Raw genomic sequence first — 25,519 nt, 5'->3', positions numbered from 1 at the left:
ATGCTGTTCATAATGTCAGCAAGTGAATCAATAAAGTGATTTTATTGTTTTAAAAAAACAGTAACTAAAAAATAATGCCGCTAAAATGCTGAGAAAGCTTGCTGATCTCTTGAAGAAGGTGCCAAGTGGCCCGATGGGCCTGATGCTCGCTTGTTATAGCTTTGATGGCCAAGAAATAATTCAGATCGGACATCTATCTTTGAGATACCCATATGCACGGCATAACAAAAGCCTTGGTTAATGGTAAGAATTTCAGTCCACAAAATGCTAGTAAAGGTGATGGCTCCAGTTAAAGCGAAGAAATGATAACCTCTAGGGTCTCTAATAATGCAACCATACCCACCAAGATCCTTCCAAACAGAACCTAGGTGACTTATCCTTCTCTGTCCCTTTCCTTTTCTTAAATCCCATTCCTCCATCAGAATGTCTTATACTTGCAACAACGGTACTGTCAGTGTCTCAGTGACTTTATACCGAAAAAATAAGAAAAAAAGTCAGTATCTCAGTGAATAAGATTTTTTTGTTTGAGAGAGAGAGAGAGAGAGAAAAAAAATTGGTTGGGTATCTCCTGTCTCATGAATCATGATTCCCCAAAAAAGTACTTATTTCACACCTTTCAATTAAATTTTAAACTTTTTTTTTTTCAGACGTAGGATTAAATATTGTGAGGTTTGGGCTGGGCCCAGCACACCTGACATTAACTGCGCGATATTTAGGCATGGGAATTTATGCTGAACAAAATCCGGGCCCAGACCAGGCCCAAGGTCAATACCGTTGACGCTTTACAATACATATAGCTTATAGTTTGTAAAATATGTGTATAATACTTGATGCACAGTGTATTTAAAAATGATGTTTTGTTGGCTACATTTTTTATTTAAATTAAAAAAAAAAAAAATGTAGATTTAAAGCCACCATGTATTATATGTATGTGGTATATAATCCATATCAAATAGATTCAAAAAACCAAAAGAGATATTTAACTTTTGTTTCATTTACTTAATTACATTACATGCAAATAAGGGAACATAACCCTTGAGTTGAATATGGGAATAATAGTTTTACAACAAAATTCTGAAAAATTTCCAATCTCATTTTTCATTTTTAGTTGACAAGTAACAGAGGATGTGATGTTGTTGAAAATTAGAAGATAAATCAGGATTATTAATTTTTTTTAATCTAAATTGTCTGTTCCCCACTTAGTGTTGGTACACATGCATGGATATATAAGGATGCATGCCAATATAAATGGGTATTTGATTGAATTAATTGCCAACAATTGATAAATGGTTAATCTAGAAGATGTCATTTCTATCGAACGGTCAGAATGGACACAGTATCTGCCAATATGACAAAATAGATGCCCAGTGATATTTGAAAAAATAATTAACCCTTGTGAAAAAAATAATTCATCTTTTTTATAAATATTAATACATTGTCGTATAACCAAAAATCAAAGATCCAATGTTGTTTAGAAAGTTAAGCGTATTTTCTCTTATTTCAACAATACACAAATACTAATTACTGTAGATTTACTTAGATACTACTAAAAGGATGTGTATTATATTTATGGGAGAATTGAAAGAATGCTAACCGATGCTGTGGTTCGATGTGTACCCGCGCCTTGACACATCCCAATGTGAAAAGACCGACACACCACTGATCCTTTCCATCTTTCTAGGAGAGTGCAACGGTCTTTTCGTGTTGAGCTGTGTCTAGGGCTCAGGTACGTGCTGAGGTACAACACAGGTTAGAGTTCCTTTTCCCTATATTTATACATCATTGTACTACACGACAAATGATTTGTATTGAAGTTAAGCTGTTACTTTTAAAATCACCAAAACCATTAAAAAAAAATCTATTTATATATCCCATATATTTGCTTTCAAATTTTAAAATAAAAAACTATCCATTATGTAAGAGATCATGATTCCTTCCAAATGGATTAAAAAATTTAAAAAATATTATTGAATTTATAATCCAAATAAGAGATGGTTGATGTATTACTTAAGTGTGGTACAGAGTAGAGTAAGTTGACGTCTCGTATCTGTCAGCATGGAACTCTATATGCATGATGGTATGTATTTTCTTACTTATCTCTCTACGTCTATATATATATTTCAGCCATTGAGAGAGAGAGAGAGAGAGAGAGATGGGTAGTTTGCAACCTAATTCATCAGTTGCACATCATCACCATCATCATGAAGTTGCAGGAGATCAAGAGCGACGTGATCGTCTTCCCATGGCGGCCCAAACTCATGAGCCAATAACTAAGAAAAAATTGGATGCCGGAGCTCTCTTCGTTCTCAAATCCAAAGGTGCTAGCCTCTGCAACTTCAATTCCCTTCTCAATTCTTAATTATAGTATCTTATATATATTTATTTATTTATTTGTTGTTGTGGTGGTGGGTGGAGCATGTATGGAACAGGTTCATGGTTACACTGTGGGTACCATTTGACAACAGCCATAGTGGCTCCACCAGTACTGAGTCTACCCTTCGCAGTGGCATCGCTGGGTTGGATCGGTGGAGTTGTGTTTCTGATGATCGCAGCCATCGTCACTTTTTACTCCTACAACCTCCTCTCCCTGGTTCTCGAACACCATGCCCACAAAGGCAATCGTCTCCTTCGCTTCAGAGACATGGCCGACCACATCTTAGGTACGTCCTACCTCTAAAATCCTTCTTCTCTCTCTCTCTTCACCCACTGCGCGTGGAGGTTCACAAACTCCTATAGGGTTTTAGTATGTTTCTCAAAATAACTTTTAATACCCTTCCATGTGCGGAAAAATTTTCGCTGCTACCCAAGTTAGCACCAATGTTCCTGCTACCTGGGCTTGCAGCCAAAGAAATTGAAATTCACTTCCCCTTAACTAGGGTTCACAAATACCCTCCTAGGTTATAGAATTATCCAAAATACCCTTTTTGATTCCATTTCTTTGGCTGTAAACCGAGTAGCAAGAACATTCCTGCAACCCGGGTAGCAGCAAAATTTCATCCTTTCCATGCAACTGAAGCCTATTGGTGATTGGATCCCATTCGCATTCAGATCTTCTATGGTGCAGCTGCCCGTCTGGCCTGTGTTGCGTAGACACAGAGTTGCCTGCAATGACCGTCTTACCCCCACTCGGATAAGCCGCTCGGACAGGGATAAGACGATCATTGCACGTGGTCCTGTGTCTACGCAGCACAGGCCGGACAGGGCAGCACGCCGTAGAAGATCTGTTTCCATCCTATTCACCATGGCTTAAGGAAAACTTGATCGCTCCCTACTTGTATGTACAAGTTACATGGAATCCTTGCATCATGAATCTATAAAAGAAAAAAATAAATAAATAAAAGGATAAGAAAAATTAAGAAATACTACCAATTCGGCACTACAAATTACTACAATTAGTTCCATCACCCCCCCCCCCCCAACAAAAAAAAATACTAAGTCAATTATATGGAAATTATTTTTAATTATTTTCTCCCCCTTTTTAACTGGAGTCTGAAGTTGCAAACTTGCAAAGCATAATATTACGTTTGATAAGTAAATATTGTTGTGTTATGTGATAAGCAAGGTTCACACAATCTGTGATGTATAAAGCTTAATAAAACCTTCCCAAATTTAAAAATGGAAATAATTTATTACACACATGCAATGCAATGCAATGGAAATAATTTCACAAAATTTCATTTACAAATTTAAAATGACCTATAATATTGATGTATGATCCAAAATTATGGAACTAATAGCTGCCTCGTGGCAGAATATTGAATCTGTAAATGAAATTTTGTGAATAAAAAGACCCCATGGTTCATGCTCTCATTTCATGTTTCCATCAAAATTGAGTTGGGTAATTGACAAATTAAATATTTTAAAAATACTTTTTTAAATAGAAATAAATTTCTGAAATGACAAGGGGATATGTCAATACATTAGAGTGTATATGATTGTATTTGAATATAAAATTTTAAATAGTTTCATAATTTAGGCCACTTTCTAGATATCTATATGATTGAAATTATTGTATCATCCTTTCATGAGGAAAAATTTGGTGGCGGTTTAGAAATACCCTCTAGATCTGTTGGTTTAGAAAACCTTTTGCTTAAATTATACCCCGCTTCTTTTCCAACTCCAATCTAATCTATACCTTATCTTGTCTATCATCTATTAATTTTTTTTGGATTCTCATCCTTTCAAGTGCAGTGTACTGTCTAGTGCACCTTTAAAATGCATCAGATGGTGCACTTCACTTGTGCATTGGCTTTTTAAACATGCACAAGTGAGGTGTACCACACTTGTGAGGATAAAAATTCGATTTTTCATCTCTTGGAATTTTGGCCATTCCAGCAAAATTTTCTTCGCATGACCCATGCAAGAATGGTTCACCTAGTTGTGCCATATGGAAAGATGATAAACATTTATTATCACTAAATTAATAGAGCTAATTCAATTGTGTACCCTCAATATGTTGACACGTGCGTATACTCTTTTTAGTCCATGCAATGGTTTGCATTCTCTTGGTATTTTAAATTTTTATTGCTCTATTTTAAGAAAAAATTTGTTGTAAGAAACCCGGTGACATACTTAATTTTTGTCCTTTTAATATAACAAACTTCTTTTTTCAATGAGGGTAAATCCTGTCATTTCACGTTGATAATGATACTCCTTGAAAATGACATTATGATATGCCTTTGTCAAGTTATTTTGAGAAACCTTTTTTACCCGTAACATAAATAACTTCTAGGAATAAGATAATGGACAGTCAAAAGAAGTTTACAAATTCTCACTTCATCACCTTGGTGACAATAAGATGCACCCTTCGTTGTACTGTATGTTCAATTCTATTTGGGCTAACTAAAACTTAATACATAAAGTGAAAGGAGGACCTTGAGGTCTCCCTAGCTGCAAAATTTGGGTCCTATCTAACCTGCTACAAGAAAATATTTTAGTTGTAGAGGAAGACTTTCTCATTGGGCTGTCCAAGACATCAGAGCTATTGAATTCTTTACTAGCTACTCAAATTCTTGGTTAAATGTACTCATTGGTTATACCACATTGTGTAATCCGTTTGGGTTAAAAACTACCACATTAGTCAAGGATGATGTGGCCAATGTGTACAAGGGTGTGCCCTAACATGATGGGTCATGTAATAGAGACAGGGTCTTTCCATCCAATGGTTGGTTTGCTAGCTGAAGGAGCTCTTAATGTTGCTCAAGAAGGGCAAACTATTAAGTAAAGGAGATTTTCCAAACATATGGAAACAAGTGATCATGCTTAACACAATTAGTGATTTTGCAGGACCAGGATGGGGTAAATATTTCGTGGCTCCTGTTCAGTTTGTGGTCTGCTACGGCTGCGTAATCGCTTCTATTCTTCTCGGAGCTCAGTGCATGAAGGTCAGTTATTCATTCCTTTCCCGTGTATTTAAACTTTACAACGCCGCCCAAACTCAAAACAGGGGTAAGGCTGTGTACATTATGATCCTCCTCAAACCCTACAATGACGGGAGCTTGATTCATTAGGTACGCCTTTTATTGTCGCCCAAACTCAAGAGTCTGAGCATGGCCCATAATTTGGGCTCAGGCCAGCCCGGTTCATTTTCAAACCTCTACTTACATGAACCCAAAATTGCAACGAAGGATACTCATGAACAACTATTGATGTACTGTGCAGACATTTTACTTATTATCAAGACCAGATGGAAGCATGAAGCTCTATGAATTCGTGATCATATTGGGAGCTTTTACGGTAGTCTTAGCCCAGATCCCATCTTTTCATTCACTAAGGCACATCAACCTCCTTTCCTTGATCCTTTGCGTTACCTATGATATCTGTGCCACGGCTGCATCTGTTTATATAGGTATACAATTAATGAAACCAAGACACCATATATATACTAAGGATTAATTAGGATTTAGAGTGGTTTAAAGTACTCTAATTGATGATTTTGTAACAGGAAATTCAAATAAGGGGCCACCGAAAGATTATTCTGTTCAAGGTAATATCGAAAATCGTATCTTTAACGCCTTCAATGCAATTGCTATCATTGCCACGGCATACGGGAATGGGATGATACCAGAAATACAGGTTTGCATCTCATTACTTAGGTATTTGACTGATACGTCAAAAGCTCCAGAACTGATGGAACACGTTAAATCAAGCCCTTTAACCTATCTTATATTAAAAAGGCAAAAAAATAAGATAACTAATTATTTGACACTTTTAAAGGTGTCGAAAAGAAAATCCTTTTACAAAATAGTAATAATCATCTAACACGCTTCATCACCAATTATCAAAAGAAAAAAAATTTATCAATCAAAATTGGTTGGCGAAAGTTTTCCTTCACCATGTGAAGAAGGGAGAGTCCCCACACCAATGGTGGTTTGACCTTGTGATTGAACCCCTATGTCATCAGAAACTCCCACCCGTTATTGAGTTATTGTACAAGGTCAAAAATACCCCTCTTTATTCCAATCAGACAGAACTAATGATAGTGGTGAGGAGATTCTACTTTCACCATAGGTGAAGGAAAACTTGGTCCTTGTTGGATTCTCTCTCTCATGCTGCCTGATATTTACTTGACATTTTCATCTTCCAGGCAACTATAGCACCTCCAGTGAAAGGGAAGATGTTCAAGGGACTCTGTGTTTGCTATGTTGTAGTGATAATTACTTTCTTCGGTGTATCCATCTCTGGCTACTGGGCATTTGGCAACCAAGCTGCTGGGACTGTCCTCACTAACTTCTTTAGCAATGGAGAGCCATTGGTGCCCAAGTGGTTTCTTTACATGATCAATGCCCTTACTTTCATCCAAGTAGCAGCTGTTGGTTTGGTAAGAACCAAAAATATATACCTTCTAAGCACAGTGTCTAAGGCCTGCATATTTGTATCTCTTACAATTTGTGTTCATGGCTTTAATTATAACCCAAAAAGGGTTTTCTACAAGCCTATGGATTAGGGTTCTAAATAGGCAATTAAAGTGAGAACTAGAAGTCATTGCTTGATGCTCAAAATGGCTAATTAATTGTACATGTACCTTAGCTTCCTCAATTAATAGCCTAATCTCATTCTTTGGAACAGGTTTACTTGCAACCCACAAATGAAATATTGGAGCGTACGTTTGCAGATCCACAAAAAGGCGAGTTCTCGAAGCGTAATGTGGTGCCAAGATTGATTTCACGTTCAATATCGATTGCGATAGCAACATTAATCGCGGCAATGCTTCCATTCTTCGGAGATATCAATGGTGTAATTGGAGCCTTTGGGTTCATACCTCTTGACTTTGTCTTGCCTGTGATATTCTACAACATTACATTTAGACCAACAAAGCTAAGCCCAATTTTCTGGTTGAATATCTTAATTGCTACAATATTTTCAGTTGTAGCAGTTATATCAGCAGTTGCAGCAGTTAGACAAATAAGTCTTGATGCTGGTACTTATAGATTATTTGCTAATGTATGAATGATCCCTCACAATACCATTCTTGATCACCTTACTAATGTTGTTATACATAGTTTCAAAGAATTGTATTCATAACTGTTTGTTCCATCAAATGAAACAATGATACACTCATGTCTCTTCTTTGTACTCATTTGTTCATTTTCTCCATGAACTCATTCAGGTACATGAGGAAGCTTAAAAATATTTTCATAAGATTTTGTGTTATATATATCACTTCCTTTCCATAATTATGTTGGCAATTCTAATCAATGGATAGATAGATTGACGTCTTGATTGGTCATGTGTCAAATTTCAACACTAGATTCAATAATTTGCCCTACCATGCGATAGAATACTCTGATGTATGTCCATACATCCCCTTAAGTCCTATGCACCATCATCATAGTCCTTGATTTGATTAATGGTCTATTTTACTCTTTCACCAACTTGGATTAAGTTAAAACTTGACATAGGAGCAGGGGACCTAGGGGTCAACCAGTCCACAATTTGTCCTCCACCAAATTGGCCATGTGGTAGAAATTTGATGTCATGCGCAATTTCGAAGGGTCACCTAACTAGGTGTATCATAACAAGCCACCCCCCCCCTAAAAAAATGAGTCCAAATAGAACTCCCCATATTTCCACTTTTGATAGGGTACATAAATAGTAAATGCATGTTTAATATGTATATAAAATGTGTAATATATCATATAAAAATATCCCCTAACCCTATCGATAATTTTTCCTCGTCATGCTCCAAAGGTTTCTTGCTTCTTTCCCCATTTTGCGTTTGGAGTGTTTGGAGACAATTAGTCACTTACAAATCTGGATACACATACCTAATTAACTACATAAGATATCTTGAAATAAAAATTAGGGAGGGGGATCTCTGTCCAGCTACATGGGCACTTCGCTAGCAGGGGCAGGGTGGATGGATGGTCATTTCACGACACCCTGTGTTTGGGCATAGGGGGATCCTACCGGCACCATTCTTTGTCCCTAATAATGATGATGGGAGAAAATCTCCACGTCGACAGTGTGGGGATGCTTTTCCACCCCCTTTTATGTTATGGTCATGTGGGTTTCACATTGACATTCTCTCTCTTCACTAATCACATAGGCCTCTTATTGGATAAAACCATTTTCTGCACAATGATTTGTGTTGTTGATAGGAAATTCCCTTCTCCCTAATTATAATAACTACATAACCATAGTGGACCACGATGTGCAGCTCATATCATTAGTCATTAGGCAGTGGTGTCCATCCACTTTGCATATAGATTTTTGGCTGCTTTGGTATTTGAATTTTTTTTGGGAGGGGAGGGGGTACATATCTTCTAGTTTAGAGAAACATAGTCTTAGTTGTGGGACTTATATTTGTAATCAATCCTCGAAATAAAATTGATTTCAAAATTAAATCAAATAATTATGTGTATCACATACTCAACATAAAGGGGTTTTCGGACCTGGGGGAGGTTGCAAATCTGATCTCGAGTTTCTTCGAGAATTTCCATAAAGCTGTTCCCTTGGAGGAGCACTTGGACCTGCTTAATGTCATTCCACAGCTGGTTGAAGACAGGGACCTAGTTTTTTTGGATGCAGTGCCGGACTCTAGAGAGATTAAATCGGCTGTGTGGGATCTTGATCCTGATAGCTCGCCTGGTCCTGATGGTTTTCAGGGTTTCTTCTTCAGGCATTGTTGGGATATCATTGAGAGGGATGTCTGTCGGGTTGTTTCCAGCTTTTTCAAAGAAGGTATCATTCCTAAAGGGGTAAACAATTGCTTTATCTCCTTGATTCCTATGGTGGAGGGGGCAGTGTCTCTTGAGAAGTTTCGCCCTATCTGCATGGGGAACTTTGTCTGTAAAATCATTTCGAAGATCCTTGCCTCTAGACTTGGTGTTCTGCTTCCTCGCCTGATCTCTAAAGAATAGGGGGCCTTTCAGAAAGGGAAAGTTATTTTTTCCAACATCGGTCTTGCTTCGGAGTTGGCTAATTTGATGCACAAATCTGTTAGAAGCGGTGGCATTGGCGTGAAGGTAGATATCTCTAAATCTTACGATTCCCTCTCTTGGGGTTTCCTTTTCAAAGTGTTGAAGAAGTTTGGCTTTAGTGATTGGTGGGTGTCTTGGATTCATCAGCTGCTCTCCTCTACTCGCATCTCAGTCTTGGTTAACGGGGGGACCTGTTGGTTTCTTTGGTGTGGAAAGGGGTCTTCGTCAGGGTGACCCCCTCTCCCCCCCTCTTTTCATACTTGCCGAGGAGGTCTTGTGTAGAGGCTTGAAAAGAATGGTGGACTTGCTGCAGATACTTCCCCTGAGAGGTCCTAGGGAGGTGGCTACCCCAGGACACTTATTATTTGCTGACGATATTTTTATTTTCTGTAATGGTTCTCTCCGGAATGTCGGGTGTTGAAGGAGTTCCGGGAAAAGTACCAAAATTTTTCAGGCCAGAAAATTAATCTTGAGAAAAGTAAACTTTTTTGCGGTGCAGTAGCCCCCTCGAGAAGGCGTAGAATTTCTGAAGTGCTGAATATTCCGCTTTGTTCCCTCCCTACAAAGTACTTGGGTGTTGATATCTTCAAAGGGAGAGTTACATCGGCCATGGTCCTTCCTTTAGTGGATAAATTCAAAAGCAGGTTGTTAGGGTGGAAGGGGAAACTCCTCTCTCTTGCAGGTAGGGTGCAGCTAGTGAAGTCGGTCATCCTTAGCTTCCCGGTCCACAATTTCTCCATTTATTGGTGGTCTTCTTCCTTGGTGTCGCTTATGAAAAAATGGATCAGAAACTTTATTTGGTTGGGTGATATTGAGTCGAGGAAGCTTGTGACGGTCAAGTGGGATTTGATGTGTAGACCGAATCAGGAAGGTGGTCTGGAGATCAGGAAATTGAGAGATGTGAATTTAACCCTGCTCTGCAAATTGGTGTGGTCCATCAAGCATGAAAACTCCCTAGTGAGTAAGTTCTTGCATGGCAGGTTTTTAGATGGTGATGGGAACCTTAAAACCCCTTCTTCTCCCTCTTCTATTTGGCCGGGAGTTAGAAGAGCTTGGTCTGTTGTGCAGTGCCATGAAAGGTGGATTGTGGGTGATGGTACCTCCATTAACTTTTGGAATGATCACTGGTTTGGGAGTTCTTCGATTGCTGAGGCCTCAGGGTTGCCAGAGGACTGGTTTATTAACAAGAAGGCTAGAGTCTCTGACTTCATTAAGAATTCTTCTTGGTCTCTCCCCCCGGTCCAATCTGAGGTTCTTAAGAAAATTTTTGATGATGTCCGTAAAGTGGCCATCCCTATCTTCTCTGTCACCGATGAGTGCTGCTGGGGTCCCTCCATCTCAGGTAAGTTTAGCTCTCAGCTTGCTTGGGATTGTGTTCGCAGTATTAATCCAGTTGTCCCTTGGGGTAAAGTGATTTGGAACAATTCTTTGCTTCCTTGACATTCTATCTTTGCTTGGAGATTGGTCCTCCAAAAGATCCCAACCCAAGAGGCGCTGCGCTTGAAGGGCCTTCATCTCGCTACCAGATGTGTATTTTGTTGTAGTGCTTCTGAATCTCTCTCCCACTTGTTCTTGAGGTGCGACTTCTCTATTGGCATGTGGAAGTTCTTTTTGAATTTTTTTGGTGTTGGTTGCCCGAATTTCTCCTCGTTTGAGGATTTTCTTTCTTGGTGGTCTTCTAAAAGCAAGGTGGTGCCTATGCCGGATGCTTGGGCAGTTGGAGTGGTGCTTATTCCTTTTTTCATTTGGAGGGAGCGTAATAGTAGACTGTTTGAGGCTATAGAGAGACAGCCTGCTGCTTCCTTCCATGCCTTGCTCTCCTCCATCAAGGAGATCTCCTTCTCCTTCAAGAGGCCAGTGAGAAATCAAGCTGATCTGCTGTGTGCCCGTCTCCTTCATATCCCTATTCTTCCTTGCCCTAGGCAGGTTATTCAGGAGGTGTGGTGGAGTAGACCTCTTGTTGGCTGGGTCAAGCTAAATTCGGATGGGTGTTCTCTTGGAAACCCAGGCAGGGCAGGGGCAGGTGGGATTTTGCGTGATGTTACTGCGATTCCTATTGGGGCTTTTGGTATTTTTTTGGGGATTTCGTCTAATATCTTGGCTGAGTTCTCCGCTGTTCTCCATGGCATCCTCCTTGCCAAGGAGAAGGGTGTCACCTGCTTGTGGATTGAATGTGACTCGACGGCTGTTTGGATGGCTTTTCAAGGGAGGTCCATTCCGTGGCAGGTGCGTCAGTTGTAGCTATCTATTTGGCCTTTCTTGGACTCCATTGAGTGGAAGATCAGCCATTGTTTCCGTGAAGCAAACCATGTGGCTGATTTCCTTGCGAAATACGCGGCTAAAGGTGCTTGTTCAAGTTATTGGAATGCAGCCCTCCCCCCTTCTTTGAATGGTCTTTTGTTAGATGATGCTTTAGGGTGGCAGAGATTCAGATTTTGCTAGCCAGTTAGGCGGCTGTTGGTTTAGTTGTTTGTGAGGTTTCGGTCCTCTCATTGTTGCTGTATCCGACTGTGTTTGCCTGGTCTTTTCTCTTGTATCTTTTTTTTCTTTTTAATACAATTCTGACTAATCTTTAGCAAAAAAACCATAAAGGGGTTTTCGTATTGGCATCTGTCAAGGTTTCAAATACCTTTTTACTCTTTTAGTATATCACAACTTATTTTCTGAGTTCGACCTAAAAAGACAAAACTTATTTTCAATAAGAGAAAATACTCATTTGACAAGTATATTCAGAAAGTGTGCATGACAATGATAACTGTTGATAATGATATAATAATAAATTATTTTTTAAAATCTTTTTATATTACTGACATAATGAAATTTTGAGAATAAAACAAGAGGCAATTAAAAGGTGTCAAGTTCGAAATAAATCTCTTACCAAAAAAAGAAAAGTTCTAAATACATCTGTGGTGAAGTGTCAATTAGATATTCACCAGCATCAAAATTCTGAAATTATTCTTTATTAGGCTGTTTAAATATTGTCAAATAAATTGTGAGATTGTTGGGTATAAGGAGCAATGGATTTTGAATAGTGCTGAATCTGAGGCCTAAGAATTCTTTTTTTTTTTTTTTTTTAAGAAAAAGATCATATATATGGACAAAAATTACATCTTTTATTTTTACAAATAAGGAAATATAGAGGAGGGGGGAGGTTATCTATACAAAAAGATGTCGCAAATTAATCAACAAAGTGATCGATTTGATTCTGTAAAACAAAAAAATAATAATAATAATAAAAAAATGATGTCGCTGAAGTGATGAGAAAGCTCGCTGACTTCTTGAAGAAGGTGCCAAGTGGCCCGATGGGCCTAGTGCCGGCCAGATATAGCTTTGATGACCCAGAAGTAATTAGATCTGACAACTACCTTTGAATTGAGATATACCCATATGCACAACATAACGAAGGCCTTTGTTAATGGTATTAAGAATTTCAGTCCACAAAATGCTAGAAAAGGTGGTGGCTCCCATCATATGTGGAGCTGATCCGGAGTCACCTCTAAGGTCTCTAATAATGCAACCATACCCATCTAGGTCATCCCTAATAGAACCTAGGTGACTTATCCTTGTCCTTTTCTTAATTCCATTTTCATTCATCAGAATGTCTTATTCTTGCAACAATGCCACTGTCAGTGTCTCAGTGAATTTATACCAAAGTTTTTATTTTTTTTTGTCTTTCATTATATATACAGAAAGGATTCATTAATGTGTGTGTGTGTGTGAGAGAGAGAGAGAGAGAGAGGTTGGTGTCATGAATCATGATTCATGAAGCTTTGATTTATCCCCAAAAGGTAAATACGTGTATAATATGTGATGCACAATGTATTTAAAAATGATGTTTTATCGGCTACATTCTTTTTTTAAATTACAAAAAAATAAATGTAGATTTAAAGCCACCTGTATTATATCTTTATATGCATATGCTACGTAATCCATATCAAATGGATTTTAAAAAAAAAAAAAAACAGATATTTTTTTGGGTAATAAAGAAAAAATGATATTGAAAAGGGTTAAAAAAGGGCAAGTAAAAACATTTTATTTAACTAGTTTTGTTTCATTTATAATTGATAAGTGTTTTTTTTTTAGTGTAAAAAAATTGCTGTTTAGAAAATTTGTAGTGTATTTTCAATTATTTCAATAATACACAAATTCTAATTACTAGAGATTTTGAGTCATAGTCTAACAGTTCTATAGAGTTACCTAGATACTACTAGATGGAGATGTATTATATTGAGCATTGGATTGAGCCCTTGTACAAGTATCGTTCAATGCCCCTCCAAGGTCAGTCACATGGAATTCACAGTGGGACCCACAAAAGGAGTGGATTCCATGTGAGTAGTCCTGGAAGGCATTGGACGGTATTTGTACAAGGACACGATCTAGTGTCTATTACATTTATATGTGACTGTACTACACGACAAATGATTTATATTCAAGTTAAGCGGAACGTCACCTTTAAAGTCACCAAAACTATTAAAAAAAAAATCTATTTATATATCCCATATATTTGCTTTCAAATTTAAAAAATAAAAAAATCTATCCATTATCTAAGAGATTATGATTCCTTCTAAATGGAATAGAAAATTTTCCATTATTTTATTTTTCAAAATTTTAAAAATATTATTGAATTTATAGTCCAAATAAGAGATGGTTGATGTATTTGTATCTTTTTTTGTTTGGGTAGGGTTTGATATTTCGTATAATGTAATTAATGGTGTGTATTTATGCGCTATCGGTAACGTGTTCGATGGGTTGACCCATTTCCAATCCATGGCTAAGAGACCTTTGTAATCTTCAGCCATGAGCTTTCTTGTTATCCTTAATAAATTCTTTTTACCAAGAAACAAAAAAAGGTATAAAGTAGTAAGTTGAAGTCTCTCATCTGCCAGCATATAACTCTATACATGATGGTATGTGTATATACTTTTCTCTCTACTGCTATATATTTGAGAGAGAGAGAGAGAGATGGGTAGTTTGCAACCTAATTCATCAGTTGCACAACATCACCATCAACATGAAGTAGCAGGAGATGAAGAGCATCGTGATTCTCTACCCATGGCGCCCCAAACTCATGAGCCAATAATAACTAAGAAGCCATTGGATGCCGGAGCTCTCTTTGTTCTCAAATCCAAAGGTGGTGGTGCCTCATGCCTGCTTCTCTTCTCAATTCTTATAGTATCTTATATGTTAATTTGTTTCTTCTTTCATTAATTTGTTGTGGATGAGGGTGGAATAACGTACAGGTTCATGGTTACACTGCGGGTACCATTTGACAACAGCAATAGTTGCTCCAGCAGTACTGAGTCTACCCTTCGTGGTGGCATCGCTGGGTTGGATCGGAGGAGTTGTGTTTCTGATGATAGCAGCCATGGTCACGTTTTACTCTTACAACCTCCTCTCCCTCGTTCTCGAACACCATGCCCACAAGGGCAATCGTCTCCTTCGCTTCAGAGACATGGCTGATCACATCTTGGGTACGTCTCTCTCTCTCTCTCTCTCTCTCTCTCTCTCTCTTTGAGAAAGTTTTCCTTCACAGGCCACCATGTGAAGGTTCACCACACTATCCCTAGGGTTCACAAACCCTTCAACGCTGACAAAAAATTTGCTGTTACTTAAGTTGCAGGAATGCTCCTGCTGGGGTTGCAACCAAAGAAATGGAATGATTCACTTCCCCTTAGGGTTCACAAATACCCTCCTAGGTTATAGTATTTTCCTAAATACCCTTTTTGATTCCATTTCTTTGGCTGTAAACCGGGTAGCATGCAAGAACATTCCTGCAACCTGGGTAGCAGCAAATTTTCATCCTTTCCACGCACATCTGAAGCCTGACAGTGAATGGATCCTATTCACCATGGCTTAAGGAAAACTCAATCGCTCCCTACTTGTATCTACAAGTTACATGGAATCCTTGGTATCATGAATCTGTAAAAAAATTCTTAAATAAAGGGATAAGAAAACTTGAGAAAAGGCTTAAAATTCGATACTGCAAATTACTACAATTAGTTCCATCACCACCCCACCCGTACCCCCCAAAAAAAAGGGTAAATTACACATCACCCCCTGGTTTTTGAAAAAACTCAAATCACCCCCTGATTAAGACCCCAATATGAAAAATTAGTCCATATCGGTAGTTTTATGCTGTTAAGTGATGATGTCAGCCAGTTAAATAAATTTAAATCCCTAAACTACCTTTGACCAATGTTGAAGATGAAGAAAGGGTAGTATTGTAAATTTAATTCTCATGTTTTAGTACAAGGGTAAAATAGTCCTTTCACACCAATAACTAACAACAGACTAACACTGTTACTGCAGAGGGGGTGATTTGAGTTTATTTAAAAACCAGGGGGTGATCTGAGTTTTGTTTGAAAACTAGGGGGTGACCTGTAATTTACCCAAAAAAAATACTAAGTCAGTTACCTAGAAATTATTTTTAATACATTTTTTTTAAATAAAATTATTTCTCCTCCCCTATTTAACTGCAGTTGCAAACTTGCAATGCATAATAGTACGTTTGATAAGTGATAAGCAAAGTTCACACAATCTGTGAGGTATAATAAAGCTTAATAAAATCTTCACAAATTTAAAAATGGAAATAATTTATAACATACATGCAATGCTTGTATTTTTCTGATTTGTATTTATAAAATACTTTCAAATGACGTATGTTGATGTATGATCCAAAAGTTTGGAGGCATTTAAGTCGGATCATTATTTTAAAACATACAATTTTGTTATAAATTATGGAACTAATAGTTGCCTCGTGGCAGACTGAATCTATAAATGAAAGTTTGTGAATAAAAAGACCTCATGGTTCATGCTCTCATTTCATGTTTCAATCAAAATAGAGTTGGGTAATTGATAAATTAAATATTTAAAAAATATTTTTTTAAAAATAGAAATAAATTTCTGAAAAGACAAGGGGATATATCAATACATTAGAGTGTATATGATTGAATTTGAATATAAAATATGAATAATTTCGATCTAGATATCCATAATGTTGAATTTATTTTTTTTTGGTAACTGAGGTATCCGGCCTTTGGGCGACTAATTCCCCCAGGACTCGTGCACGACCCCGCAACACACACGAACTGGGAGATACTGGGATCCCCATGTTCACCAGGGAGTTTCCTCTCAGATGGGTGGCCCCAAGGTAGGGAGTGGAGTCAAAATTTGGTGGCGGTTTAGAAATACCCTCTAAATCTATTGGTTTAGAAAATCTTTTGCTTAAATTATATATACCCCTCTTCTTTTCCACCTCCAATCTAATCTATAGTCTATCTTGACTATCATTTAGTAGTAGATTTTTTTAGATTTTCATTCTCTCAAGTGCAGTGTACTGCCCTGTGCACCTTTAAAGTGCATCAGACGGTGCACCTCACTTGTGCATCGGCTTTTTAAAGGTACACAAGTGAGGTGCACCATACTTGTGAGGATAAAAATTCGATATTTCTTTTTTTGGGATTTTGGTCATTCCAGTAAAATTTTCTTCACATGACCCATGCAAGAATAGTCCACATAGTTGTGCCATATGGAACGATAATATATATGACATTTATTATTACTGAAATAATAGAGCTAATTCAATTGTATACCCTCAATGTGTTGACACGTACACACTTTTAGTCCATCTAATGGTTTGCATCCTCTTGGTGGTTTTAGATTTTCATTGCTTTATTTTAAGAAAAATTTTGTTGTAAGAAAATCGGTGAAAAAATCATACCTTTTGCCCTTTTAGTATAACAAACTTCTTTTTTCAATGAGGGTAAATCCTGTCATTTCACGTTGATAATGATAGCCCTTGAAAATGACATTATAATAAGCCTTTGTCAAGTTATTTTGATAAACCTTTTTTACCCCTGACATAAATAACTCTTAGGAATAAGATAATGGACAATCAAAAGAATAAGATCACGTTGATAATGATAGCCCATTCCCGTATGCTGTGACAATAAGGTGCAACCCTCATTTTACTATATGTTCAATTCTGTTTGGGCTGACTAAAACTTGATACATATGTAAATGGGGGACCTTGAGGTCTACCTAGCTGCAAAATTTGAGTTGTAGAGCAAGACTTTCTCATTGAACTTTCCAAGAAATCAGAGTTATTGAATTCTTTCCTAGCTACTCAAATTCTTGGTTAAATGGACTCATTGGTTGTACCACATTGTATAATGCTTTTGGTTTGAAAACTACCACATTAGTCAAGGATGATGTGGCCAATATGCACAAGGGTGTGCCCTAACATGGTGGGTCATGTAATAGAGACAAGGTCTTTCCATCCAATGGATGGTTTGCTAGCTGAAGAAGCTCTTAATGTTGCCCAAGAAGGGCAAACTATTAAGTAAAGGAGATTTTCCATAAAAGATAATGATTTAGGTACGAGAACATATGGAAACAAGTGATCATGCTTAAAACAATTAGGGGCTTTGCAGGGCCAGGATGGGGCAAATATTTCGTGGGTCCAGTTCAGTTCGTGGTCTGCTACGGCGGCGTTATTGCTTCTATTCTTCTTGGAGCTCAGTGCATGAAGGTCAGTATTTCATCCTTTCCCGTGTAATTAAATGTTACAACACCGTCCAAACTCAAAGCGGGGGTAAAGTTGTGTACATTATGATCCTCCTTAAACCTCACAATGGCTGTAGCCTGGTGCATTGGATATACCTTTTATTGCCGCCCAAACTCAGAGCCTGGGCATGGCCCATAATTTGGACTCAGGCCGGCCTGGTTCATTTTCGAACCTCTATTTGCATGAACCCAAAATTGCAATGAAGGATACTCATGAACAACTATTGATGTACTATGCAGACATTTTACTTATTATCAAGACCAGATGGAAGCATTAAGCTCTATGAATTTGTGGTCATATTGGGAGCTTTCACGGTTGTCTTAGCCCAGATCCCATCTTTTCACTCACTAAGGCACATCAACCTCCTTTCCTTGATCCTTTGCCTTACCTATAGCATCTGTGCCACGGCTGCATCTGTTTATATAGGTATAAAATTAACAGGATTAATTAGGATTTAGAGTGGTTTAAAGTACCCTAATTGATGATTTTGTAACAGGAAATTCAAATAAGGGGCCACCGAAAGATTATTCTGTTCAAGGTAATCCCGACAATCGCATCTTTAACGCCTTCAATGGAATTGCTATCATCGCCACGGCATACGGGAATGGGATGATACCGGAAATACAGGTTTGCATCTCATTACTTTGATAGTATTAAGCTTGATTGAGTTTCCCTCCACCAAGTTGTTAGGCACTCGATCGATACGTCAAAAGCTACTGATGTAACACGTTAAATCAAGCCCTTTAGCCTATCCCATACTAGGCTGGACCAATATAGCGCCCATACACTAGATCGAGCTCCATTAAGTACAGAACAAAATCTCTTCAGCCAATGACCATCACTGTGCTTGGATAAGATTTGAATGTGATATGTATAGCGCCCATACACTAGACCGAGCCCCATTAATATTCCATAACATTTTCAAGAGTTATAATTGTCTTGCATGATTTTTCGAACACATGTAAAATAACATTATTTTATCATCATCAAAATAATAATTATATTATACTCAAAGGGCAAAAAAGTAAGATGACAAATTATTTTAAGGTGTCGATAAGAAAATCCTAACACGCTTCCATCACCAATTATCAAAAGTAAAAACAAAAATTATCAATCAAAATTGGTTGGCGAAAGTTTTCCTTCACAATGTGAAGAAGGGAGAATCCCCTCACCAATGGTGGCTTGACCTTGTGATTGAACCCCTATGTCATCAGAAACTCCCACCCCTTATTGAGTTATTGTACAAGGTCAAAAATACCCCTCTTTATTCCAATCAGACGGAACTAATGGTAGTGGTGAGGGGATTCAAATTTCACTATAGGTGAAGAAAAACTTGGTCCTTGTTGGATTCTCTCTCTCTCACTCACTCTCATGCTACCTGATATTTACCTGACATTTTCTTCTTCCAGGCAACTATAGCACCTCCAGTGAAAGGAAAGATGTTCAAGGGACTTTGTGTTTGCTATGTTGTAGTGATAATTACTTTCTTCGGTGTATCCATCTCTGGATACTGGGCATTCGGCAACCAAGCTGCTGGCACCCTCCTCACTAACTTCTTTAGCAATGGGGAGCCATTGGTGCCCAAGTGGTTTCTTTACATCATCAATGCCCTCACTTTCATCCAAGTAGCACCTGTTGGTTTGGTAAGAACCAAAAATATATATACTTTCTAAATACAATGTCCAAGTCCTGCATATTTGTATCTCTTACAATTTGTGTTCAAAGGCTTTATAACCCAAAAAGGGTTTTGTACAAGCCCATAGATTAGGGTTCTAAACAGGTAATTGTACATGTACCTTAGTTTCCTCAATTAATAACCTAATCTCAATCTTTGGTACAGGTTTACTTGCAACCCACAAATGAAATATTGGAGCGTATGTTTGCAGATCCACAGAAAGGCGAGTTCTCGAAGCGTAATGTGGTGCCAAGATTGATTTCACGTTCAATATCGATTGCGATGGCAACCTTAATCGCTGCAATGCTTCCATTTTTCGGAGATATCAATGGTGTAATTGGAGCCTTTGGGTTCATACCTCTTGACTTTGTCTTGCCTGTGATATTCTACAACATTACATTTAGACCAACAAAGCTAAGCCCAATTTTCTGGCTAAATACTTTTATTGCTACAGTATTTTCAGTTGTAGCAGTTATATCAGCAGTTGCAGCTGTTAGACAAATAACTCTTGATGCTGGTACTTATAGATTATTTGCTAATGTGTGAAGAAGATCCCTCACAATACCATTCTTGATCACCTTACTAATGTTGTTATATATGGTCTCAAAGAATTGTATTCATTACTGTATGTTCCTTCAAATGAAAGAATGATATACTCATGTCTCATCTCTGTATTCATTTGTTCATTTTCTCCATGAAATCATGTACATAACGAAGCTTAAAAATATTTTCACCAAAAGTCGGGTTATATATATCTCTTCCTTTCCATTATATCTATATCCAAGTCGATCAGTCAGTTGCCCCTATACAATTTCAGGTTTTTGTTGGCAATTCTAATCAATGGATAGATAGGTTGACGTCTTGATTGGTCATGTGTCAAATTTCAACATTAAATTCAATCATTTGCCCTCCCATGCAATAGAATACTCTGATGTATGTTCATACTGTTACAATCGCAGGTACGATCTGGCGGAAGCGAATTAGAATCGTTGCAACCAATGGGATAAAACCATTTTAAATGCAAAATGAAACTTAGGGTTTCGATCGTTACCTAAAACTTCACAAGCGCAAAGCCTCCACGTGATCTTAGCCCTTTCAGAATGAGTCTCACGCACACGTTCAGCTTTGCTTTCCCTTGAATGCAAGCTCCTCCACAATCAGTTTGAGTTTTTGCCAAAACCCTAATCACAGACTGGTAGAGAAGAAAACTGGAGAAGATGGAAAACCTCAATAATATTATGAGAGTGTGTCCTAGGGTTTTCACACCATATCTATATATAATGCAAAATCCTATTACTAAGTAATGGGATAATTACCAAATTACCCCTGAGTTTTCCTAGTGGAAATCGGAATCCGATTCATAATCGAATTCCTTTTCCAACACATACACCCCCTCAAGTCCTATGCACCTTCATCACAATCCTTGATTTATTAATTGTCTATTTTACCATTTCACCAATTTGGATTGGGCTAAAACTTGACATAGGAGCAGGGGACCTAGGGGTCAACCAGTCCACAAAATTTGTCCCCCACCAAATTGACCTAGTGGTAGATATTTGATGTCTTGCGCAACCTCGAAGGGTCACCTAAGTAGGTGTATCATAACAAGCCACCAGTATCCCCCCTAAAAAAAGAGTCCTAATAGAATTCCCCCACATTTCCATTTTTGATAGGGTACTGATACATCCAATATTCATCGGGCCAATCAGTGGCCGCCACGTGTCACAGGGCGACCCGCTCCGGAACCAAGGGAAACGAACCGGGGTCCCAATACCGGCGCGGCCGGCCAAAGCGTGGCCTCCACTCGGGCGCAGCCTCACCTAGGCGTGGCCACAACCAGGAGGCCTCTCACCCGGGCGCGGCCACACCCGGCGCGGCTGCACCCAGCGCGGGCCACACCCGGCGCGCCTGCACCCAGCGCGGCTTGCACCCAGCGCGGCACGCACCCAGACGCGGCTTTGCACCGAGCACGGCTGCACCCCAGCCTGGCTGCACCAGTGCGCGGCTTTGCACCCGGCGCGCTGCACCCGAGCGCGGCCACCACTCAGCGCAGCCTCACCAAGGCGTGGCCACACCCGGTGCGGCCACACCTAGGCGCGGCCACCACTCGGCGCGGCCTCACCTAGGTGCGGCCACATCCGCGGCCTCTCACCCGAGCGTGGCTACACCGGCGCGGCCTCTCACCTAGCGCGGCCTCACCCGGCGCGACCACCACCCGGAGCGGCCTCTCACCCGGCGCGGCTGCACCCGAGCCACACCCGGTGCGGCCTCTCACCCGGCACGGCCACACCCGAGCGCGGCCTCACCCGGGCGCGGCCACCACTCGGCGCGACCTCACCTAGGCGCGGCTACACATCCGGCGCGGCCTCACCCGAGGCACGACATCGTAGGCACAAGCGTAGGTGGGGGCCACTCACCTATGACCCGATCGTATCGCTACAAGACTCATGTCACCACCAGGACTCTAGACCACCGCTTAGAAGTCACGTCATCCAGGCGGATTCAAGCACCAAGGCGTTATCACCATACGCGGGTATCTATCCACCAAGGATCCCGATGCCATCCGGACACTCCCTCCCACGGGGAGATGGCCAATCGAGGATAGAGCCCCGTTACCCAGGGCCTCTATCCACTCAACGGCTGTCGTCAATCAAGCGGGGACTCTCCACACCGCCCGCCATATGCTACTATAAAAGGCAAAGGTACACAACCCCATAGGGGACATCTAAACTCATCTTGAATACTCACTATTCATCTGCTTTGCGCCAGGAGATCTAACTTTGGCATCGGAGAGCCCTAGGCCGGGACCACACCGGTTCTCTCCGATTGACCCCTTTGGTCCACTTGCGGGTGACGGCACTCGCGGGACCGCTCGACGATTTCTTGACCAACAGTTGCGCGCGTGCGTGGGAACGGCGCTAGCCATTACGGCTACTAGCTCGCTTCCATACTCATTCAATGGCACGAAGGAAGACTACCACCACCAACAACGGAGCAAGGAATGGATCACCACCCCGGAGGGCTCTCGCCGCAGCCAACGACCGGGACCATGTCCCTCCGGAGGAGGAGATCCCCCTTAATAACCGATTCGTGATCGCCGAGCCCAACAATGACGAGGCCAACGATGTGGTGGTGGAGGTGACACTTGACCCCAATGCTCCGGCCACGTGGGTCGGATCAACGACCTGCAACAGCGGATCCTCGGTGAACAACGACTCTTTCGAGAATACCTGACGCAGCGTGCGACATCTCACCGTCGGAGGACTTCACCGGCGAAAGGGTGGAGTCCATACCTCAACAAGAGCCAAACCCTAGGAGATCATCTCCCGGGGCGCGAGATCGAGAGAGACTTGCGCGACAGAAACCCCCACTCCGCGCGGGGGAGCCTTCCCACATCCCGGAGAACAAGAGACCTCTCACCACGGTCGAGCGTGGGAGGACGCCAACACCCGGGCGAGGGTGTCTAGCCCGCAGAGATCGGTCCGAGTCTCGTGTTCGACGGACGACTGGAAGAAAGTCACATACCACGACGAAGCGGACCTACGAGAGAAGAAAGCCCCTCACCTTCACGACAGGATTCATCACGGCGTGACCATTCCCCATCCTACCAACACTCAAGGCGGGAGGGGACATCCGGGAGAGAGCGTGAACGAGGTCGCGCCGAACGTCCGGCCAGGCGTGGGGCGGACACGGGACGAGGAGCTCGATCAAAGACTCCGCGACCTGGATGAGAAGTGGGAAGGGTTGAAGAAGCAAACCAAAGGCGAGACACATTCCATACCTGGACAACACCCCTTCTCGGCGGAGATCATGTCGACCACACTACCTTCCGTTTTCGACTACCCACCTTTGAACTCTACGGTGGTACCACACCCTAATGACCACATCAACTACTTTAATGGCATGATGACGCGTATGGGGGTCGGACGTGGTATCTGTCGGGCATTCCCTGCGTCCCTTAAGGGAGCGGCCACATCATGGTTCTCCAGGCTACGGCCGAGATCTATATGCTCGTTTGCGAGCTATGTGAACGATTCGTCACCCGTTTCCAAAGCGTCAAGCGAAGAAGACCACCGTCAATCTACTAAACGTGGTACGAGACCCTGGGAATCTCTCAGGGGAATACGTTACCAGGTTCACCAAGGAGTCCCTGGAGGTTCGAGACTTGGATGACCCGGACACGCATGCAGCCCTAGCGGGAGGTATTAGGGACTGGACTTGATCAAGGACCTGCACGTCATGAGACCAGGACTATGAAAGAGCTCCTGGAGCGGTGCAACGAGTTTGCAAATATGGCCGAGGTACTACAAGCTAGAACAAAAATAATCGAGGCCAAGCCACGGAGGACAACAAGAGGCCGCACACGATGACCGCATGAAAGAGGGTAAGAGGTCGAGGACGGAGCGCCAAGAGCGGAGCGACCGCCCATCGGGAGGACAGACCGCCGCCCGAGAGAAGTGAGAGGGCAAGCACCCCGAGTTCACACCATGAACACCACCAGTCCCGGATACTCATGCGAGATCCAGGACCGTGACCTACTCCATTGGCCACGACCCATGCTAGCAGCGCCAGAGAAGCGAAACCTAACAAATATTGTCTCTTCCACAAAGAGAATGGGCACGACACGGAGGAGTGCTATCAATTGAAGAGAGAGATAGAACAAGCCGGTAAAGCGGGAAGCTTGAACAAGTATGTGAAGGGGAGACGTGACAACCGCTCGGGCCAAGGAGATAGAGGTCGCGACGGAGACGAGTGGAGCCGAGGCGAGAAGAAGAAGAACGGTCGAGAGAGAGACCGCCCGAGAAGAGCGGAGAGATGCCACGAGAACCTAGTGGCACCAAGGGACCTCCTATCCTCACCATACTTGGAGGACCAGGGCAAGAGTCCACCAGGAAAAGCAAAAGCTCATGCCGGGTTCGTAGGAGTGGCGGAGAAGCCCGCAAGATAGCCAAGGCGGCGGTGATCTCCTTCTCGGATGAAGACTTGGAAGGACTAAACTTCCCGCATGAAGATGCCTTGGTAGTGCAGTGGAGGTAGCCAATCGACTGTACAGAGTGGATAGACACGGGGGCATCGTTGACGTACTCTCCTTGGGCGCCTATCGGCGATTCGGGTTCGGGGACGACCAGCTCAAACCGAGCCTACTTATCTCCATGGATTCTCGGTGCCACTTTGCCTCCATCGGAGGTACCATAGAGCTACCCGTCACCTTCGGGGTACACCCTCAACAAGTAACCATCATGGTAAATTTCATGGTAGTCAAGTCCGTGGTGTCCTTCAACGGCCTCTTAGGGCGACCATCATGACTGACCCTTAGAGGAGTCATATCACCACTTCACTGAAGATGAAGTTCCCCACCGAGAAACGGGTAGGCGAAGTCCGAGGAGATCGAGGAAGAAAGCAAGGGAGTGCTACGCCACCTTCATGAAAAAGAATAATGGCAACACCGTGGAATGGCACTCTGCCTAGAGAGCATGATCGGTGACGGAGAGATGGGCGCGAGAGAGAAGGGGAAGGCCGGTGGAAGACCTCATCCCATGGCCACTCGGCCGGATGACCCCTCCAAAGTCGTTCGGTCGGCTCATTGCTAAGCAAGGAACAGAAAGAAGAGCTTGGACACCTCCTCCAAGCGAACATAGATGTCTTCGCATGGTCGACCTCCGACATGCCGAGAATACCACGCTCCATAGCGGAACACCGACTACATGTCGACCCAACCGAAAGCCCGTTCAACGAGCGGCGTAACTTCGCCCTCGGCCGACAAGCGGCAATCAAGGAGGAGGTCGAGAAGTTAAGCCGATCGGGGTTCATCGAGAAAGGAGAAGTTCCCAACCTTGGCTCGCCAACGTGGTCATG

The 25,519-nt window shown here is 41.4% G+C and overlaps 2 protein-coding genes across 2 annotated transcripts in view; both read left to right on the top strand.

Annotated features, from left to right (window-relative positions):
* The first annotated feature begins 2,233 nt into the window (after positions 1-2,233).
* The window catches only part of LOC122638299 (GABA transporter 1-like), a 57,442-nt gene continuing 34,156 nt past the window's right edge, over positions 2,234-25,519 (top strand). The window contains exons 1-7 of the mRNA XM_043831195.1: positions 2,234-2,318; positions 2,430-2,660; positions 5,287-5,384; positions 5,662-5,848; positions 5,945-6,075; positions 6,587-6,820; positions 7,069-7,500. Of these exons, the coding sequence (XP_043687130.1) occupies positions 2,243-2,318; positions 2,430-2,660; positions 5,287-5,384; positions 5,662-5,848; positions 5,945-6,075; positions 6,587-6,820; positions 7,069-7,449 (1,338 nt within the window). The 5' untranslated portion in view covers positions 2,234-2,242 and the 3' untranslated portion in view covers positions 7,450-7,500. Of the gene's footprint in view, positions 2,319-2,429; positions 2,661-5,286; positions 5,385-5,661; positions 5,849-5,944; positions 6,076-6,586; positions 6,821-7,068 lie in introns of the transcript that reaches the window.
* LOC122671068 (GABA transporter 1-like) lies at positions 11,121-20,231 on the top strand. The gene is made up of 5 exons (XM_043868158.1): positions 11,121-11,648; positions 18,228-18,414; positions 18,485-18,615; positions 19,398-19,631; positions 19,829-20,231. The coding sequence occupies exons 1-5, from the start codon at positions 11,121-11,123 to the stop codon at positions 20,207-20,209; spliced, it is 1,461 nt and encodes a 486-aa protein (XP_043724093.1). The 3' UTR covers positions 20,210-20,231.

Source organism: Telopea speciosissima, chromosome 8, assembly GCF_018873765.1.
Source record: "Telopea speciosissima isolate NSW1024214 ecotype Mountain lineage chromosome 8, Tspe_v1, whole genome shotgun sequence".
NCBI classification, from domain to species: Eukaryota; Viridiplantae; Streptophyta; class Magnoliopsida; order Proteales; family Proteaceae; genus Telopea; species Telopea speciosissima.
The sequence above is the reverse complement of the archived record's forward strand: the minus strand, read 5'-3'. Positions and strand labels throughout refer to the sequence as shown.